General features: G+C 33.9%; 1 protein-coding gene across 1 annotated transcript; it reads left to right on the top strand.

Annotated features, from left to right (window-relative positions):
* The first annotated feature begins 10,414 nt into the window (after positions 1-10,414).
* On the top strand, positions 10,415-12,445 carry LOC149555993 (UDP-glycosyltransferase 74E1-like). The gene is made up of 2 exons (XM_089830106.1): positions 10,415-11,039; positions 11,379-12,445. Exons 1-2 carry the CDS (start codon positions 10,547-10,549, stop codon positions 12,329-12,331), a joined length of 1,446 nt encoding a protein of 481 aa, XP_089686232.1. The 5' UTR covers positions 10,415-10,546; the 3' UTR covers positions 12,332-12,445.
* The last annotated feature ends 10,246 nt before the right edge of the window (positions 12,446-22,691 follow it).

The following is a 22,691-nucleotide window of genomic DNA, read 5'->3' as shown; positions in this document are numbered from 1 at the left end:
CTATGATGTTGTCAAATTAAAGGTGATAATAGATTTAAAGACTGCTTCAGCAGTAAAGAAGAAAGAGAAAATGGCGAGAAAAAACAAGAGAAAATTTGGCATAGAAGAAGAATGAACATCAGAAGAAGAGGGAGACAACATTGAAGAAGAAGGAGATAAACTTCAAGGTCTGACTCAAGGGTTAGAAGAAGATAAAGAGAAAAGTGCTGAGGCAGAAGAAGCCAAGGAAGCACCAGTTAAGAGAAAGACCACAACTCCTTCTGCTCCTCAATCCAAGGGAAAGAAAGTAGCTGCTCCTGCACCAAAGAGACCTACCACAAGGGATGCAGCACAAAAAGCCCAAGAGGAGGCAAAAGGAAAGAAGAAAGACTCAAAGAAGACTACTGTTGAGTCAAAGAAAAGGAAATTTATTCCCCAGCCTAAAACAGATGAGGAGAAAATAGAGTTAGAGGACAATAGTCAATTTCAAGTGGTAAGACACAAACCCCAGACTGCTGTTGATAAATTATGTTCAAAAATTAGGAATAATGATTTAAAAGGTTTAAAGAACTTGAACTTTTCTAAGCTCACCAAAGAAAAAAAAAAAAAATTAGAGGAATCTGTGTATGCTATGATGGCTGAATATAAGCACACACCTCTAGAATTAGATGAATCTATGCCAAGAGAATTGTATAAAATTGTAGAGGATAAATGGGATTTTTTTTTACAAATGGAAAAAGAAATAAGGGAGTCAACATTAGCCAGATTGTTGCTTGATTTGAATAAAGATCAAGTAATAAATGCAGTAAAAAGGCATAATAACAGATTCACTCCCAAGTATAGAGCATTCAACATATTGTAGAATAAAATTGAAGAGGTAGTCACTAAATCCACAAGATTGTGGAAAGCTGTTTATAAGAAAATAGAAGATGTATATAATGAAGAATATAAGGTAGAGAAAGTGCCAAGACAAAGGAAAAGAAGGTGACAGAAACCAAAGAAAAAGAGAAGGAACTAGTGGAGAAAAAGAGTAAAGAAGAAAAAGGAAGAAGAGGCACATAATGAGGAGAAAGAGGAAGAGAAAGATACAGCTGAGCCACAAGATCAAAGTATGCAAGACATATAGGTATCTCCTCCTAGTCCTCCTCATACCACCATCACACCTGCAGATAACATAAAAATAAAAGATGTTACAGACACTTCAAATCCAAACATCAATCTATTAACTGCAGAGGATTTGGAAATCCTTGACCAATCATCACTAGTAGCAAAATTAAGCTCAAATCCTATATTGGTCAGTGTTGATGAATTGTAAAATCTAGAAGTTAAAACAAAGATAGTCAAGGTAAAAGAACAAGTGCCACCTTTGACCATACAAACTACTGGTATTCTATTTCTTCCACCACCACCTCCACCAAGTATAGTCACTTATACACTCCAAATTCCAAGTACAACAGCAGGGGAAATAAAAGAAACATTTGAACAACCAACAAGTTCAACCCCACCTAGCAATCATAAAAGGGATATTCAAGCTAAAGAAAAAGATGAGACAAAGAAGAAGGAGGAGACTGCAATACAAACACTGGTTGCATTACCAAAATCTGGTACTCCAACACAGACTCTTCAGCAGCCGAGCACAGATGGATTACAACTGCAAATCAGGACACCAGGCTCGAGCTCATCAAAGGAAGTCAGGAAACTTCACTATGGAGTTCCTGAGCTTGATGAAGAAATAAAGATCCCATATTATGAATCTAGCACTCTTACTGAAGAAAAGATTAATGAAATTCAGAGTGCATTGGACAAAAGAAGGAGACAAGAAGCACTAAGAAAAGAATACAAGCATAAGCTTACCTTGAATGAAATTAAAGATATATTCATAGAAGCTTTTTTCTTACAATCTCCAGATGAGTCAAGACCAATTATAGAGCAACTATCTGATATAGTTGACCAGGTGACTAATGAAGACCAGGAAACAAATGCCAGATTGCTTGAATGGTCAGAAAGGAAGTTCCAAGGTAAGGTAAACAGTAAAATATCCGATGATATAACACTATCTAAAGAAGAATTGGCAAAGAAAATTATAACAGTTAAAATTGTACTAGGAAAAATCTTTTCCCTGTACAACAAGTTGTGTGATTTTTCCACATTCACACAGGACACTAGCCAAAAAATACTGAGCTTGGAAAACAATCTAAAAATTTCTAGCATGCAACTCCCCACAAATCTAGCTCAGAGTGAGAAGCATTTTGTCCAATCGCTTCACACACAAAGAGAGTTAGCTATCTTAGCAGCAGAGGAGGCAACCACAAAAGCTAAATTGATGCAAATTCAATCATCAATAACTCGTCACTTGGAACTACTTCACAAGGAGCAGATAAATGCAGAGATAGTCCTCAGGAAAGACCCCAATGTTTCTTCATCTGATGGACTTGTACACCTAGCAGCAGAGATTGCCATCTAGCATAAGACATTGGATGTCGCATTAGCAAATTGGGATGCAGCTCTGAAGGTACTCCTTGAAGTAAATAGCACATTTTTGGCTAAGTATAGCATTTCATTGTAAGACCCTTGACATAAGTGTCAAAAAGGGGGAGAATAAGTAATAAGAGAGTAATAAGAAGTGATTAAGTATGGGGGAGTTAAGTACAAGAATGAAATGATAAGTATGATAAAAGGGGGAGATAGCAAATTTTGAGAGCAAATTTTGAGATAGCAAATTTTGAATGTAGGATAAATTAATGAGTCACATGGATCTTAATTAAGTGTTTTTGCCACTCATGTCAAAGGGGGAGATTGTTAGCTTAAAGAATAAATTTGACAATTGAGTGTCAATACACTTAACCAAGATCAAGAGTAAGTGTCGAGTAAGATAAAGTGCCGAGCTATAACAGGTGTCGAGTGTTAACAAGTGCCGAGTGTTAACAAGTGCCGAGTGTAACAGGTGCCAAGTGTTAACAAGTGCCGAGTGTAATAGATGCCGAGTGTTAACAAGTGCCGAGTGTAACAGATGCTGAGTGTTAACAAGTGCCCAGTGTAACAGATGTCGAGTGTTAACAAGTGCCGAGTGTAATAGGTGCCGAGTGTTAACAAGTGCCGAGAGCAACAGGTGCCGAGTGATACAGTTTTGTTTAGGTGCCGACCTATCCAGGAAATAGCATGTGTCGAGTATCAACAATACTTCAGGAGCTGAGTAACTCAGTAGATCAACATAAAAGTTTGAAATTGCACAAATTATGATGCAAACAGTTTTTGTAGTTGATAGAAGGTAAACTTCAAGGGATTTAATAATAAAATTGAATCTTTTATTTTTCCCGTGCAATTCACATGCAACCAATAAGAAAAATGATAAAGGCATGCAACCAATCAGTAAAAGACAAGTATTGAGTGAGAAATTGAGATTCAATATGGATCGTAGATCCAAATCAAACCCTAAGTATTTGAAGTCTTTATAAGGAAGACGAAATTTCATTGTAAAGATATGAAAGGATATAATCTGTTTTCAGAAGCAAGAGTTATCAGATCACAAAGGATCAAGAGCAAGAGAAGGCAGAAAAGGAGCCTACATTCAGCAATCAAGGATTGTAATCTATCAGGTTTATTGAATCTAATACTCTCTATCAATTGTATTAGAATGAAAATCCTATGGTGATAGGTTAGCTTTACAACTATTTTATAAGATCCTTTTGATTAGGTGATTAAAATCCTTTAACAGGGTGACACTTCATGTTAAGTGTTTGTAAATCCTTTAACCAGGTCACTATTAATACAGTGTAAAGCCTTTAACAGGGCAGACCTTTAACAGGGCAAACCATCAGAAGTGGTTGAACAATATTGCTGTAGTAAATTTTGTGGGTATCATCCCCACCCCAGTTTTACCTTCTTATTCCTGGCGGGTTTCTGGGTTACCAAATTCCAATGTTAAGTGTTATTGATGCATGTGTTTTGTTACATGTTTATTTGATGTATTTACATGCATGCAATTTACTTTAAGTTAAAAGTTTTATTGACTAAAGTGTGATACTTATGATTCACCCCACCCTCTCATAAGTACTCTTTCCATATTTGAATATTCCAACAATCAAATCACTGTGTACATGTGTTATGAATGTTTGATCTCTCATTTATGTAGTAGATTAGATGAATGAATGATGAATGGTTAAAGTGCTGAATTTTTTAAAGTTTAGAAGTTACTGATTCACCCCTCCCCTCTCATTAACCTATCATATCTTGAATATTTCCAACAAGGTAACCTAGAGCTCCACAAACATTGTATTGTTAGGATCCTCTCTAGTTTTTATTATCTCTAGAAGTTTTTCATGTTCTTAAATAGATAGTTTCCACTTTTGATTCCATGATGTCCTCTTGTTTGTATTGCTTCAAATTGTAATTTGGTTGCTATAACATGGTTACTGTAATGTAGAACTTTTCCTCCAGGCTTGTATTTAATAAATTCAATACCACTATTAGTTACCCTTGTTTGTTGATAATATGTTCCTTCAATAACAATTGATCCAATTGGATATGATTATTCATCAACATCTATAGTTCCTTCTAGCAACTTGTGTTTTGCTTTTGTGCATCTTAAAAGATAATAGTCCACATTTTTCGCATTATCTGGTAAGGCTTGAACTACAAAAATATCTCTTACATGTATATAAAAATAGATAAATATAAATTCATTTTAAAATGAATATACATGTATATTAATTTATATATATGTATATGCACACAAACTTGTTATAACTAAATCAGAAATACGCTCATAATCAGTTGAATACACAAGATCATGAATGTCAATGTCAGTGTTAGCATCTTCAAAAGGAGACTTTCTAATTATCTCCTTCAAATCCCAATGTGAAACATATCCATTCACATTATTTTAACATGCACTCACTAGATAGTTCTTAATGCAATCATCACAAAAACATGTTTTCTCTCTTACTTTAACTATTAGAGGTTTATGGTTGCCTCTAGTCATCACTTGATGTAAACTTATAATACTAGGAATTGTTTAACAATTGTAAGGATTAGATCGATCTATATCTGTTACAAATACAAAAAGTAATTGTCATATTTCAAAATAAATATTTAATAAAAAACTCAAGAATTTGAAAAATACATATAACTTAGTTCACCTTTCACTTGCCAAAAGTAATGCTTATTGTATTCAGTATCTTGAGTAGTAAAATGAACTTTGCACCATTCAAAAATTTGATTTGCACTCTCTATCCTATTCCCTGTATGTACATACACCATGCATATATATAATTTAAAATATATGCTACTAGTATTAAACATGCACATTAAATGCATATTTACCTACAAGTTCATGTTGTTGAAGCGCACACTTTATACATGCTCCAGCTCCATCATGCTCTCCTTTTCCATGTCCATTTTAAAAAAAAATTCATAAAAACCTAACATTGGTTCTAGCATATTGCATTGCTAATCAATTAAATGTTTTTGCAGATTTGAATTGTCCTATGAACATGAAACATGATAAGTATCTACAATTATTTGTGTGCATGTATCAAAATGAAATAGGCATGTACAAATAAATATAAGTTAAAATAAAGTTAAATAAATGTGTAAGTTCATGTATACTAACCTGCACATCCATCAGACCAAATCCAGTGCTTTGAAACATTCATTCCATGATTTCTAAGATCTTCAGAGAATATTGCAAAACAATGAACCACATAATTCCTATCATCACTAATTTAGAAATGAACCTCTTCGATGATGATGGGTTCATTTTCATCCAACCTTTCTATCTCATCCACCTCAAATTGTGCATGTTTGTAGGTCACTTGCACAAATATTGCAACTTGTTCAGAATGATAATAGTGCCCTTGAAGCTCTGTTTGAGGTGAAAATGTATAATTCTCAGAAAAATCTACAACTGAAAGTATACAACCAGGTGGAAAACAATTTTTAGAATCACGAAACTATTTAGCTTACTATCGTGCACCATGACAATGTTGGATATGTCAATATATCAATGGATGGAACTTGGTCATAAAATCATCATAACACAATTCACTCTCCTTCAATACAATTTTTTTGGATTCATCTCCTATCTTATTTTGGTATGTCTCACATTCATATCTCATCCATGAAATTGGTGTCGATTCATTAATATTCTCAATTGGTATTTCAGAAATTTTGCGTAAATCTCCACAATCTTCACGCTAATTTTTGATGTATTGCACTTTGAACTCATCTGAATCTTCTAATTTATCACATAATATGGACTTCACAAATTATGTTGTACTGCTAGGGATGACCAAATTAGGATCAAGTACTGCCATAGCTTTTTTATATGATTGCAAGTGTAGATCAAATGCAACATGATTTCGACAACAACAATTTTCACACATTTTATTTATGCATACAAAGGAAGGACACAAACTCTGAAACATTCTTTGACATATTTTGACATTTGAAAATTGTTGCTTGAATGTTTGGAATAATTCACTTTTAGTTATATCTATGAAATGTTTCAGATGTTCAATTTTGGCCCCTGTCTCTTGATCTTTAATTTGTGTAGTATCACGCCTGTTGGAAGAAACACAAGAATGTGTGGTCCAAAATTCAATAACTTATCTTTTCACATCTTTAGAAATTCTGTCTTTTCAAGGAACTCTACAAATATTCACCCAGTTATTCTCAATGTTATCATCTAGCATATTTCTCCTCTTGATGTATCTCTAAACAACTCTTTTAGATATATGTAGTACATTAGAAATTGCACGTACCTATTTTTTATGTGTCAATTTTCTACTAGATATAGTAGTCATCAATGCTCTACGTGCATTACTCAAATCACCTCCTCGAGTTGTGTTGTCAATTTTGTTATAAGCATTTTGCAAGTTTTCAACTATTGTTTTATTAATAAATTATGTGCATGGTTTTCCCTATTATCAACACCCAACAACTCCAAAATAGATCTCATATCTTTTCTCCTAAATAACTTGACAAATAATTGTGCTTGTCCAAATATATTTTTATCTTTGAAATATTCATCCCACATGTTCTGACAATGCTTTCTAATAGTGTTATCATTTATCATATCCTTAGATGGAATTTGGTTAAAAAGTAGTTCCTCATCCAAATCCATCAAATTTGTTATGCCTTTTAATTTGTTTCTATCAGTAGAACAACCAATTTCTTCCTCTTCATTACTTTCATTCTCTTCATGAATCTCATCCTGTTCAAGAATTTTAGTAGATTGGTTTTGGTTACGTTTTATATGACCTTTTATTTTTTCATCTCTTTTTTTATCATATTTCCTTGATCTTTTCCTTTTACTGCCCATTGAATACTTTAATCTTTAGAAACAAAAAATAATAATTTAAATTTTGAACACTAAATACTAGCTAATGCATCAATTTAGAATACATAAAAATAAAAATAAGTAAACAAGAAAAAACACCTTAAAAATATTTGATCCTTTGCAATTCTAATTAAATCCGTGAAATTAGTTGCTGAAAATGGCTTCAAAAATCAGTCTTCCAAAAATGCTCTTCTATTTTTTCCTGTTTTCTATATTTATTAAAAAAAAGAAAACAAAAATCTTATTTTATACATGAAACAACCAAACTAACCGCTTACGGTTTGTTGGGCCGACAGGGGTTTTGGCTGTAACTGTCTATGTGGCATCTAGGTGGCAGCCACACAAACAAAAATAAGAACTTCTACAAACATCTCACTTTGAAGGCCATTTTGAACTACTAAATTGGATTTTTTTTTAAAACTAAAAATATACTTTTGTAAGTCTCGAAGTCAAGATTATGATCATATAATTTTATTATTATTTTGATTATGGATAATATGTTATAATTTAAAAATATTGCAAGTAGGTATTTTAAGATTTAGGAAGATGTCTATTCAAAAATAAGAAAAAATAGTAAATCATGTTAAAAAATTATTACTTTTTAATGTTGCACTAGAGGAGAGTGTCTTCTTCAAAAATATGTAACTTGTTTTAAAAAATATGTAGATTTGATGGAAAAAGTTTGACGGGAGAAAAAAACTATCAATTTTTGATGACTTTGACTTTGACCAGTTATAACTTGAAATATATTAGCCAAATTTCAATTTTTCCTTTTTGGTACTCTAGGTATACATGTCAACTCTAACATATTCCATAATCAGACCAAAATATGAACATTTGCATATATTTGTTTGATGGAAAAAAAACTCTATATTTTCAGTATTTTAAAAAAATTAAAAAATAGACTTTAAAAATTCAAAAATAAATAAAATTTTCACTCAATTTTTTAAATAAAAAATTACACACATAAACTTCATCCAATTTTACACATTTCATCAGTTTACATCATCTTCAAATTCTAAACACAAATACCACTTTTATGTTGTTAAAGTTGAAGAGTTTAAATTCTGATATCACTTTTCCTTTATAAAAGGTGACACAGGTTTGTGCTTTTACCCATTACACCTTTATAATCTTTCTTAAAAATAGCAAACCCTACTTTTTAGGAACCCGAGTTAAAATAGGCGGGGCTAAAAATTATCCCACCAACTTAGATGTTTTTTGGCCACATTAATCACTTATGTTTTTTTATATTATCTTTTCTATTGCTCAACATGCTTAATATTATAAGTCATGAAACAATTAGTTTCCATAAAGTTTGTATCTTAAACTTTTGAGCATAAACTAAAGTAGAAAATTAATGAGACCATCTACTTTAAAATAATGTTAAAAAGTCTTAGCATCACCCACTCAATATTTTTGGAAACCCTTCTCAATGAGACCCTACCCCAATTCAAGGATATCTATTTGACTATAAAAATATCTATATTTATACTATTAGTTCTACTTTATAGACTTCAAGCTCCTAAGCATTTTGGTTAACCTAGCATTTTAAAAATTGTGACTTAAAAAGTATGTAGAGTTGACTCATTATCAGTTGTTTAGATCTGTACAGTATATATTCTATATAATAAAAAACATGATTAAACACTTGATAGTACATTTGAACTAAATTTGTCTATATTTATATGACAATAGAAAACATTAATGATGTACTATTTATAATCTCCTTAACAAAAGCATCAATATATCACCATTCTTCATAGCTTTCATAGCTAATGTCCGCTACCCTAAAAACATCTTTTCTTCTTTAAACCCTCATTTGGCTTCCATGGCTTCCTTGATTGATTTATTCATTTCTTCCCTCCCAACGAAACCATATTCTTTCTCTTTTTATTCTATATTTGTTGTCTACCGCTCTTCTATGTATTTCATATTAGTTGGTTAATCACTCCGCAGGGAAAATAGGGGAAATCTTAGCACATGCACCCGTAAACTAAGGCTCTCCAATGCCAAATTTTATTCACAAAAGGTCATTAAATATTCTTAGAAGAATGAGAAAGCGTCATCATTTCTGGACATTGGAGCACCGCTAGTCCTTTCATGCTAGTTTCTTCTAAGAAACCTTCTAGAATTTTTTTTTTTTGCTTTTTTCTTTGTTATTATCACTTGGGCATATTAGCCATGAGAAGGAATAACCACCAGTCTCTAGTCTGAATGTTATTTGATTACTTTTCTCTTAAAAAGAAACACCTAAGATGGTAAAGGAAACATCTACTGCAGTTAACTTCCCTTTCATCTTGAGCCAATTCATACAATCTGGTTCTTTTCATAAATGTGTGCTAACATCTATACCTTTGGGATTGTATCCCTAAAAAAAAATGATGAAAATAGGGGACCCATTGTTCTAATTCGAGTAAGTGTGTCTATGGATTTTATTTCTATTGCTTCAAGTTCAATAAAAGAGATTCCCATATCCATGTGGCCTCGTAAATGATATCTATTTAAACATTGAATGAAGTCATGCCAACATAGAAGCTCTTAATTTGTTATAGTGATAATAGATGCACACTATGCAAGAGACACTTCCAAACATTTTTAGATCTTTACCGTGTACGGACTCATTCTGAATAATTCCATCCGAAATTGTTTTAATACTGATATTCTGCAAAAGAGAGCTGGCCATGGGCTCTCTTTTAACTTTGTTTATTTTTTAAGGTATTTAAAATCTCAAGTCACGACGAAGTGCTCTTGTAACTATTGTCAAATTCATATTGATTGCAAACCCGTGTCCATTTTTCAATCATAACTTACGATCGAATATTTCAACATCTTATGATAGATAGCATTACATATGTGCTTTCATCATCTCATTTGCCTTTTCTACTGCAATATAAATACAATTCGTCATCTCATTTGTAATCATACTGTAATACAAATACAATGCACCCGACATCCAGATTAAATATTTCAAAACTCTCATCATAAGGCAAATCGATCAGGTGGGCATGTTGTAAAATCGATCATAAACGACCAGTAGTTAACTATATCTATCATAGACCAGTAGTTAGGTGTTGGGCTATTAAAAAAATACGTCCATTCTTAGAACTCTAAACAGACATTTCAGTTCTGTTTATAGGCCTTTCTTGTAACCTTAGGAACACAGTTCTTTAAGTTTTTGTTCTGTGGGCTTTAACTTAAAGAAGTAGCCAAAGTATTTTCAGTGAAATGGGGAGCTTAGGAGAGCTAGATAAGAGGCCTCATGTAGTGGTATTCCCTTACCCAATCCAAGGTCATATGAATCCATTAATGGAGCTTGCCAAGAGGCTTGTCCGCAAAAACCTCTATGTGACCTTCATCACCACAGAGAGAGTTAGAGAGAGAATGATAAAAGCTCAGGAAGGATCTGCTGCTTCTCATGTGACCACTTCTTTGAAGGACATCAGAATTGAAACAATCTCAGATGGGCTTTCTCCTGATTTGGAGAAGACTAAAGATGTAGATATGATCGTTGATTTGTTCAGAAAGGTGGGAGGTCTATCACTTGAAGTGATGATAGAGAGGCTCAATTCTCAAGGTCAAAGAGTATCTTGCATTATCTACGGTTCTGTGATGGAATGGGTTCCTTATATTGCAAACAAGTTTAATATTCCTTCAGCATTTTTCTGGACGCAGTCATGTGCAGTTTATTCCATCTATTATCATTGTTACACAGGAACGGGTAAAGCTTATCTGAATCGAAATGTCAGCAGATTATTTTGATTTTGTTTAGTAGTTATTGTTTTTTTGGGTTTTTTTTTGAGACCCTTATGCCCATAGAGATGTAAGCTTGTTGCGTTTTCGCCCCAAACATTAACTATGAACATGTATAGATGCTTAACTGAGAGCTGAAAGAAAATGATTTTGTTTGATAATAAATAATTTATAATAGGTCCAGTTAGACGGAAAAATGGAATGTTGTGATTCTTGTAAAATTTGCTCATGCTATTTAGTTGCATATCTTTCTCTTCGAACAATTTTTTTGATATTGATATTCTACTTTTATAATGTTGATGTTCAGTGAAAGGAAACGATGAAGCAGGGAATTCAAAAGAGGTTATAGCAGTACCGGGGCTTCCACAATTATGCCAATCAGACTTGCCATCCTTTCTACAACCTTCAAATACAAATGAGCCAGCGTTCCGAATTGTGATGAACCAATTTAGTACCATTTCTCAGGCCACATGGATACTGGGGAACTCTTTTAATGAACTGGAAATGACAGAGATACAATCTATGGATTCACTCGTTCCAATCCGAACAGTAGGGCCTCTTGTTCCCTCAGCTTTCCTAGATGGAAACAATCCGCAAGACCAAGATGTGGGCACACATCTTTGGAAAACAACAAACTGTATAGATTGGCTCAATGAAAAGGAAGCTTCAACTGTTGTGTATGTTTCCTTTGGCAGTTTAGTTGTGCTTTCTGAAGAGCAAATCATAGAAGTAGCCCTTGGACTAAAGGCTAGTAAGCACTCTTTTTTGTGGGTGATTCGTCCTAATGATAACAAAGAAGAAAGTAACAAGATAGATGAGTTTCTAGAGGGTTTTCTTGAAGAAACTAAAGATCAAGGGCTAGTTGTGTCATGGTGTCCACAGATGTCAGTTTTAAATCATCCCTCTGTGGGTATGTTTATCACACACTGTGGATGGAATTCTACATTAGAGAGCCTCAGCTCAGGGTTGCCTGTCCTAACTATTTCTCAATGGAGTGATCAATCAACTAATTGTATGTATATTGAAGAGGTGTGGAAGACTGGGATAAGATTGAATAAAGTAGGAGATGGGTTGGTTGGGAGGGATGTGGTGGAGAAATATATTAAGAAAGTTATGGAAAGTGATGAAGGCTTGGAGTTGAGGAAGAATGCTTTGCAATGGCAGACATTAGCAAGGAAAGCAATGGTACGAGGCGGATCATCTGATAAGAATATTGATTGGTTTATTCAGGAAGTCATTGCTAGCACAACATTAGCTTGACACAATTATTGATTGGCACTAAAAGTTTTCTTATCCGAGAATCAATGTATGAAATCTATAATGATTTGTCATGTTGAAAAATTGTAATATATTTTGTGTTTTTGATTGTTGCAATCTACTAATTTAATTGGAATTAATTAGTATTATTAGGCATAAACAAAACAAATAAGTGGAATGCATCATTCTCATTATCATATATACAATCGTTGGACGCAACATAGTCATATGTTATCATTTTCCTTCCATGAAGACTTTAGATATTATGGATCTTTTAGTGGGTACCTCAATAAAAGTAGTTTAAAAACACAATTCTTAAGAAGGGTTTAGGTAAATCAAACAGAATAGTTGAATTCAAATTTAAGGTGAGTTATAAGCATCCCATATCTTAAAAAATTATCTTATAATTTTTTTTTTTATACCAAGAAGTCTAATGTTTTTATCTAATTATTTCTACAGTTTCTGAAATACATAGTAAACAAGAACTCTTTGCGAACTGGAGTCCCTGCCTTCTAGATATGAAAATTCATCTTAGAATTGTTAAAAAAATATAGTTTGTATTCAGTTGTGATCGATTTCAATTACTTCCGAGCCGATAGCGCAACGACTCCGAGACTTAACAAAGATATATGGGAGGAAATCGAGCAAATGGCTCTTTTCAAGCACGGGGCTCGGCCTCATTGGGTTAAGAACAGAAGAATTGCCTTCCATAGCACCGCTGCAAAATATCCGAATATACCAAAGTTTCTGCGAGTAATGAAGAAATACGTATGATCCGGACGGTCTATTTTCCAGCGACTGGTCGGACGAGATTGTGCAGGAGATGAAAAGGGAGGAAAAGGGGGAGGGGTGTGCGTTGGAAGGGCTTTGCATATGTGAAGAAGATCGGCATTGCGCTCCCAGCCAGGGGTATCTTTGCAGGGCAACGTCTGTAAAGGAAGTGCATTTTCGTGGCTGTATAGACGTTGCCCTGCAAAGATACTCCTGGTTGGGAGCGCAATGCCGATCTTAAAGTATTCAGTGTAAATAACTTAAAGTAAAAACACATGTTATGTATTATTGTTAAATTTCTTTTCAATTTCTATATAATTTAAAAATTACATTTTTTTTTAATTTTTACTTGTTTTATTCAATTTCTATATAACTTTAAAACTACATTTTTATTTTTAGTTTTCTCCTCTTTGCATTCGTAATGTACCAAAAAAATATATTTTATTTTCAATGATAAGAAATTTATTTAATTAAAATAATTTATTTAAAATATTATCTTAGAAATACTGTAAAAGCATATATTATGTATTATTGTTACATTTCTTTTCAATTTTTATATAATTTAAAAATCACTTTTTTAATGTTTTACTTTATTGTTTCCTTGAATTTCTAAATAAATTTAAAACCACATTTTTATTTTTAGTTTTCTCCTCTTTGAATTCCTAGTGTACCCAAAAAAAAATTTATTTGGAATGATAAGAGATTTATTTAATTAAAATAATTTATTTAAAACATTATCTTAAAAATAAGCAATCCTTTTATATTGTAATATCATGATGTTATTTTTTAGCTACGTATTCTTGATTTGATCCAATTAAAAATGTATAACTATGTGACCTAAATACTATAATAAAAATTAATTCCAAATCTTATAATTTTAGTTTATGACTATTATTTTGGTAGTTTGATTTAAAAAATAAAAATAAACAACTATGATTTTTTTTTTTCCATAATAATACTTTTATATCTTTTTTTTTTTTTTAAGATAATATTTTAAATAAATTATTTTAATTAAATAAATTTCTTATCATTGAAAATAAAATATTTTTTTTGGTACATTACGAATGCAAAGAGGAGAAAACTAAAAATAAAAATGTGGTTTTAAAATTATTTAGAAATTGAAGAAAACAAGTAAAACATTAAAAAAATGTGATTTTTAAATTATATAGAAATTGAAAAGAAATGTAACCATAATACATAACATGTGTTTTTCCTTTAAGTTATTTACACTGAATATTTTTTGTAAACCACAGCGTACTACGAAAGAGGAAGCAGCATACATGTCAAAGGACGGTACGGGAGACGTGGAAGGCAGAATGACGGAAATAAATGGCCCGGTGCATTTTCGTGGCTATTTAGCCAGTGCCGTTTTAAGCTTGTGATCGAGGGAGATGTCTATCTAGCAGAGGATTTGCACGAGATGTGATAGTTTTTTGAATTAATTAATTAATTTATAAATTACATAGACGTGATAATTTTTTGAATTAATTGTTATGTGATTTATAAATTAATTAATTAATTCAAAAAACTGTCACGTTTGGTGCAAATCCTCTGTTGTTTAGCCACGGGCGTGATGGAGGACTACCCATATGCTATTGATTGTATAGAAATATGGTTTTCCCTGAAACAGTGGGTTTCAGATTACCTGTCCTTCTACTACAAGGATGTTTCCTCCATTAGAAATGACAAGGAATTTTAGGCTTAGTGGGATGAGATAGTAATATAGGCCACGGAGAACTCAGGGACGGTCCCAGAAGATGGTACAAGATGGATTCTTTTGTTGAAGCAATTCAAATAGTGACAACTATAATCTGGACTGCATGTGCTCATCATGCTGCAGTCAACTTTGGGCAGTACTCGTACGGAGGATATATGCCCAAGGGAACACCTGAATATGATGAACTTGTTAAGGATCTGGAGGAATTTTTCCTCAAGACCGTCTCGACTCCCATGCAAGCAACCCCTGTGATGGCTGTTCTGGAAATTTTGTCAAAGCATGCAAAAAAAATGAGGTGCATGTGGGACAGTTGCAAGGCTCTGCCATGGATAGAGTAGATTTCAAATCCCATCAAATATGGTTGTTGTGAGAAGTACTCGAGCCAAGTTGAACATTGATGGGATTGCATTTATTGGTTACTACAACCACTGACACGAATATTAAATACATCCTTATCTTTTTGAATTTTTTTCACATTTTCCTCTGGGACTAATAACAAAGACTATTGCATCAACTGCAAAATTTTTAAAAAAATTGTTTCTTCATTCTTTAAAGAATTGTATTATATATTAGTATAAAAGTCTTACTAATTCATTACAACTTGCAGACTTGATAACCACAAAAACTCTTTATAAGAGAAATTACAACCCATACAATATACAATAAAATTATACTTGCAGTTTTATGCTTAGTAACTAAATACTTTAAAACATATACATTATTATTATTGAAATTTATCATAGAACACGAAAAACTATTTAGCAACTCTCTCTTGAAAAATCTAACCAATGAAATGTAAGAATTTTTGTAAACTATTTGTCTCTTCTAAAGTTGTTAAAATTTGAACAATTTAAAATTTCAAAATAACAATATTGGCTCCCACTATTTTCGATAGGGAGAAAAATCATTTTCCTAACAATTAAATTTCTTTAAAGTAGAAGAAGTCTCGAGACATCCGTGAAGCCCCTAGATTTTTGTGCAAACTAGCGTAATGAGCATTTAGGCACTACTGTAAGGAACTAGTAATGAGCATTTATGAGTTTTCGATAAGGACACTAGGCCAGGTGAGCGGTAAATGCAAAACAGGCCCAATTGACGAAACAAAGTAAGGGAGGCATTTCAATGTTGTCTATTTTGGAGAAGACTCAGATATCCATCTGAAGTGGAACCAGTTTAGTTTGAAAGAAGATATTGCCGTTCTGTTGTCAGAAACCATATTCATAGGAAAAAATAAATGTAAGAGCAGTTTCCTCCTCATACCATGAATACACGTCTTCTCTCATTTTTGTTGCAACTTCCCTGTACTTTTCATTGCTTTAAGAACACTCAGATTTGTGACTTCTCTATAATATGTATTTTTGCTAAAGATTTAACATTTAGTTTGTAGCAAAAAATCTTTTCATTTCTTCAAAATCCTTATGCGTTGAAAATTTCCATGTTTCACAAATTTTCCTCATATCAGAAGGTTTTGACTTCACTGTTCTCAGGAAGAGCCATAAGGGTTCTTCTAAATTTAAAAAATGAGGGCTTCATTTTTTCTTTAATAGCCTGATAAATTAATAAGTAAATTATAAACTTTGTACAACTAGTATTTATTTAGTGCAAAAGACACAAAAAATCAGAAAACTGAGTTTACTCATGGCTAAGCTCAATTAAAATATCTTTCAATACTCGTTGCAAGATAGAATTTATCATTAATATCTGCACCTCTGTGCATAAGTTTAGCTGTTCCAAAGAGGTGCACCCGTAACTCTTGAGTTGTTCCAGATATTACCTTAGCCGCACCTTATTCTTCAGCATTTCTCTCATGTCCTGAAGATGTTTTGGAATTGCTTTAGCATCCTGGCAAAGTTCCTGTATTGGTGTCGAGTGGATATCCCTTTCCTCATCATTTGTGATATGATAACTGAACATTCATATTCACCAAATTGTAGTTGTATTTTTACTTCTGCATCTCACTCAATTTTTTATTTCAATTTTTAATGGTCAATATTGAACGTTCATTGTTAAAGTTCAATGGCATCGATGTTACCATATGTTTGTTACTCTCACTAAGTTTTGGAAGGTTTTAGAGTTTTTTCTGATAGTGCAGTCTCTGTGGTTTAACATTTTTTTGATATTAAAATTAATTTAAAAGTTATTTTGTTAGTAGCATTTTACCATCCACTCTGTTAGGTGGAAATTTTGTAAGTCAATGTGACCACAAGTTACAAAATTTTGGATGTTTTGCAACCGACAGTTTTAGTACTTTAAACCACAACATATGAAATAGAGTCTCATTTACTTCTTAGAAAAGGCTCCCCCTTATTATTGCTACTGGAATCAACAAAACACTTAACTACTATTTAAATTTTACACTAACCTAAATAAGGGTGAGACATTCACCCTATTCTCTTATTTTAGAATAAATGTTACTATTACAATACAATCTTAAGCATTAGTATAATTTACTTAGCAAGTACCTGTTGGAGCAATGATTCCAATAAATGAAAGATTAGACGTAAGAATGACCTTCACCATACAACATTTTATGTAACCAAGAAACTCATGAAAGCACAAAGTCTTTCCATGGTCATATGTGCAGCTCAACATCTCCAACACATATTTTAGCCTACATGAGCAAACTAAGAAAGTAAAAGCAGCATAAAGTCTGCAAGTTACCTTGTTGTTTGTGTGTTGTACATTACCTTCAAATTTGACTAGCAACTCAAAGTCTGGAAGACCAAATTTGGACACACAATACAACTCCAAACGCAATATGCAACTCAAGTCTGCAAGATTGAGTTCAAATCTCTTTTAAACAAAGTACCCAAACTCACAATCAACTCAATAAAATGTCTTCACATAACATCTTGGATTAGCAGAAAGTCTCAAAAAAACCTACCTCTTTCATTGAATGTAATCTAATTCACATTCTAAGCTCAAAGTCTTGAGAGGGCTTATACAACTTGGTAGAGTTCAATTGGATTGCCAAAAGATGAGAATTACAATGAGGTTCCCTCCTATAATTATAGGTGAGTGGCTAAGAGAAAAAGGGGGGGAGAAACTAAACAAACTTTGACTTATTCAAACTACAAGTCCTAATGTACTTGACTTGTAATTTGATTACATAAAATAAATTTACAAGAGAAAATGCCACTTTCAATTACAACTTGTTTCTATTCAAACTACAAGTCCTAATGTACTTGACTTGTAATTGGATTACAAGAAATAACTTTACAAGAGAAAATGCCACTTTCAATTACAACTTGTTTCTCAATTACATATAATATGTCAATTACAAAATGCATTATGAAATTAAACTAGGCATCTAACAAGACACAACTCCTACTACATCATCCTTTTTCATTTTTCGCTACTGTAGAATGCTCTGTAATTAATGTGCTTAGGCATAATGAAAGAGTTATGTCTCGCAATAGGAACCTGCATCCTCGATTGTTCTGCATCATAATGGCTATTATTGGAAAACACCATCCATGACCATTTTAGTCTTGAATGCATTCTATGCTTTCAAACACTCCATTACTTTCCACCTCTTAATCTACCAACACCATGTTGTCATTCAGGCTTTCTATTCTTTTCCAACCTTGAGATCTACTTGCAAAATGAGGCCCATGAGAAATTTCAGTTTTTTTTTCTTGAGCTTTGCAGGTGGGTGAAATGCAACTATTTGGTATAACAATGAGGTGCAAATGCATATATATGCAAGAGGGGGTATCTCTTATGATTTGGATTTTTGAATCCAATTACAAGTCTTTTTAGGAAGGTTCATTAATTGCAATCATATTTGTAAACTCCACTTGTGTTAAACTTTTGATCAAATTTATAGGAAACAAGAATTACAAAATTTTAATCATGTTCTCCAAATGTATGCGTAAATTTTATATGACACATTGTTGTAACTTGGAATAACACATTGATTTATGTGTGTTTCAAGTTACTCTTCCAATGAATATGCATTTGATATTACTATTATAAAGAGACATGTCTCCCATGGAGATGTACTTCTTATGATCTTCCTAGTTAGGAGCAATAACGACTGCTAGGTCCACATTGTGAAAGGATTTACAAAACATACAATGAAGTATGTGTTAGAGTAAATAATTAATATCTAATTATTTATTCTATTGCTTAAGCTTACTTAGGTCATGCATTTATTTAATACTTTTGTATTTAATGCATGTAGTGGTTAGTTGTTGAAAACTTGGGAGTTTGCTCCTTTTTTAGCATATTCCACTTTTTGTGGATATGTGTTGAGTTGTCATTTTTGTCCTCTACCTCCTTCTAGCTTGTTCTACAAGCTTCTTGGAGCTCTTTATATTCAGGCTCTCTCTCATTGTAATATCACAACATCAAGATCATATTGCATATTGTAAATACATTTCTTATTGTGTTTGCATAATTTGCTCTCATGTCCGTTTAGGGTTTTTGCCCTTGCTCCATGCTCCTCCCCTTTCTTGGCTTCTCTTTGATAGGTTTTGCATGCAGGTGACTTTGGGCATCTTCGGAGTTGGCTTTCCTCAACTCCAACATGGTATCAGAGCCTTCCTGCTGCAGCTTTGTTGAAGAAATTTTGAAGCCGTGATTTGAAGTCACAAACCCTAATTTGTTTGTGCTTTTTTTTCAAATCAGGGGGTCAGCAAATTTTTGAAGCATTTTCAGCCCAAATGGACATCACCAATGGATCTGGAAGGCCGTTTGCAGTCAGGATTCATATAAAGCTTTTCGATTTTGGAGACAGAGCTCCGGGAGGCAAATTTTTTTTTGGTTGTAGGGCTTCCGTACGGATCGTACGGACGATTTCGGCATCAAAAAAATTTTAAAAAATATTTTTTGGGCGCCCAGCCGGGCGGCAGCCATCGCGCAGCTCGCCGGCTGCTGCCACCGGCAGCGCCGCCGCTAAGCCGCTGCGGCTCGGCGTCGCCCGCGAGCCACTCTGGCGCCGCCCTTCGGCCACCGCCGCTCGGCTAGCACGCAACCTCCGCCATTTGTTCCGCAGCTCCTCTGCCCGCCGCGTGGCGTCATGTCACCAGTCGCGTCTGACACTTTGGCAGTGACACGTGGCGTCTTCTGCCGCATCCTGTGCCTGACACGTGGCAGGCGTGCCACGTGGCACATTGCCACGTGGCCCCCTGCCACGTCATCATCTGTACTGCCACGTGGCACCCTTTTTTGCGGTGATGGCCTCCAAGCCGTCAAATTTAATCGTCTGACTTGCTGACGTCAGCACTGTGTCATCAAACCTTGCATGCACCTCTCCTGATTTGGTTTTGGACCTACTTGTGGTTTTTTGGCCATAACTTTTGCATACGGAGGTATTTTTTCGATCCGAAAGAAGCGCCGGAAAGCTGGTTCCAAGACAAAGATTTTGGTGTAGGTATTTTTTGGTTTTGATGCTTTTTTATTGCCTTTTTTTCTGTTAAAGTCTGAAGTCCTGTTTTTGACTCCAACATGCATTTCTTTTACATCCCATGTCAGTTTTTTGAAAACTTTATATTTCTGGAAAGCTGGTTCTGTGTACTTTTCAGAAAAGTAGTCCTTTTTCTTTGTTTTTTGGCCTCTACTCTTTCTATCATAGTTTTGGCATTTTTTCTCTATGGTGGATATTTTGAGTATTTTAGGCCCGAGGATCATTTTCCTGGCATGGTTTGCTTTATTTTTGGCTGTACTTTCTTTTGTCAAAGCTCTTTTTCCATTTTGATCATTGTAGCTATCATTTTGAAGCACCTTTCTATTTTGCACTGAGATAAACTATCACTTTTGCATTCTGGGAGTCATGAACGTTGTTTTGAGTCAGGTGTACTTGCACTATTTTCATAAAACACCATGGGGGGGATTATTGTTTGCTATTTTAGGCATTCTCCCTTTGTCAAGTGAGTGTCCCTAACAAGACATTAGCCCATGCAGAGTCAGTTAGACTGTGTCCTTATCGGTGTCTGTACCTCTTTCCCTCTCTCCTGGTTCTTGGTTCGTTTGTAGGAGATTTTGGCCCACCTTCTGAGTTGCTTGTCATCACACCCCATCTGCATTAAGGGGGGGTATTCTGTTGTTCTAATGCATCTGTGGTTCGATGGTTCGATAGTGTGAACTATGTATTCAGTGGTTGATCCTATGTATAAGGCAATTGCAGTGGCTGGCTACCTATGCATTTCGGTGAGATGGATCATCTACCATATAGACATGCTCAGTTCGTGCCTTCTTCTTCCATGGAGGTTTCTTCAGATCTGCAGTTTGGCAGACTTGCAGCTTCTTCATGCTTCAGTGATGCTACTTCTTCATGATCACTCTTTGTTCCTGTTTTAGGGGACAATTTCCCTAGTTGGAGACTTCTTCAGCTCTTCACTGGGTTCTTACCTCTTTTTGGGGGAGGGTTTTTCCCATGTGGTTTTCTCTCTTTCCTTGCTTACAGAGGTTGCATTTTCTTGCATTGTACTTGGGTACCTAACATGGCCTCGTTGCTGGGACCCATTATGCATTTCATCTTTGTTTTGTGAGCTTAAGGCATTTCCCTAAGTTGCACTTAAGGGGGGGTGTTAGAGTAAATAATTAATATCTAATTATTTATTCTATTGCTTAAGCTTACTTAGGTCATGCATTTATTTAATACTTTTGTATTTAATGCATGTAGTGGTTAGTTGTTGACAACTCGGGAGTTTGCTCCTTTTTTAGCATATTCCACTTTTTGTGGATATGTGCTGAGTTGTCATTTTTGTCCTCTACCTCCTTCTAGCTTGTTCTACAAGCTTCCTGGACCTCTTTATATTTGGGCTCTCTCTCAATTGTAATATCACAACATCAAGATCATATTGCATATTGTAAATACATTTCTTATTGTGTTTGCATAATTTGCTCTCATGTCCGTTTAGGGTTTTTGCCCTTGCTCCATGCTCCTCCCCTTTCTTGGCTTCTCTTTGACAGGTTTTGCATGTAGGTGATTTTGGGCATCTTCGGAGTTGGCTTTCCTCGACTCCAACAGTATGCACTCGATAAAGAGATTTGCAAAAGACTATTAAGTCTACCTTGTTAAAGGATTTATTTGATGCACCTATTAAGATGAACCAGTGGCTAATCTTTGATCTAAAACTTTGATTTACTAGTTGAGATTCCTTTGAAATGTAACAATCCCATTAGTTATTGGTTTATGTGTGTGTGTGTGTGTTCGTGTGTGTGTGTGTGTGTAATGTCCCCAATTTTGAAGTAGAATTAAATAATAAATAAAAGAATTAGTAACATGTAATATAGATTAATCAATACAATCATATTATCTATTATATATAATTATAATGTGATTAAAATATAATAAAGGAATGTTATATGGTAAAAATAAAATTGACCCAAATATTATTATAACCAGTTGGATGGAACTAATTATTAAACATATATATAACAAATAATAATTCCATTCTTGCATAGTCAATCAACATGCTTAGGTCCTTTGTGTTAAGCGGACTAACAAACTAATTCTTCACAATAGTAATTCCATGCTTGCATAGTCAATCAACATGCTCAGGTCCTTTGTGTTAAGAAAACTAACAAATTAAATCTTTACAACTCACCATATAGTATTGCTATCACTTCATACCTCATCTTATAGACCAACATAGTACACTTCTTGCAAAAGTAGTCATTTCCTATCTCGATGCAGGAGCATCCAGCTGAAAGAATCGACCATCAACATCACCCAGAAAGTAAACTATGTTCAACATTTTCAATTTTGGTTCAACCTTCAATTTTGATGTGTTAGCACTGCTAAATATTCTTTTCAAAGTAATGAACAAAACAAATGTGTTGAAAGTCATTAGATGCTAGATGCTCTCATGAACATGAAACTGGGAAGCCTAAATCTTGATTCCTCAACACTTGTATGTAGTTGAT

Source organism: Cupressus sempervirens, chromosome 5 (assembly GCF_028749045.1).
Source record: "Cupressus sempervirens isolate cs-2001-9-10 chromosome 5, ASM2874904v1, whole genome shotgun sequence".
Lineage (NCBI taxonomy): Eukaryota > Viridiplantae > Streptophyta > Pinopsida > Cupressales > Cupressaceae > Cupressus > Cupressus sempervirens.
Note: the sequence above shows the minus strand (reverse complement) of the source record. Positions and strands in the feature narration are given on the sequence as shown.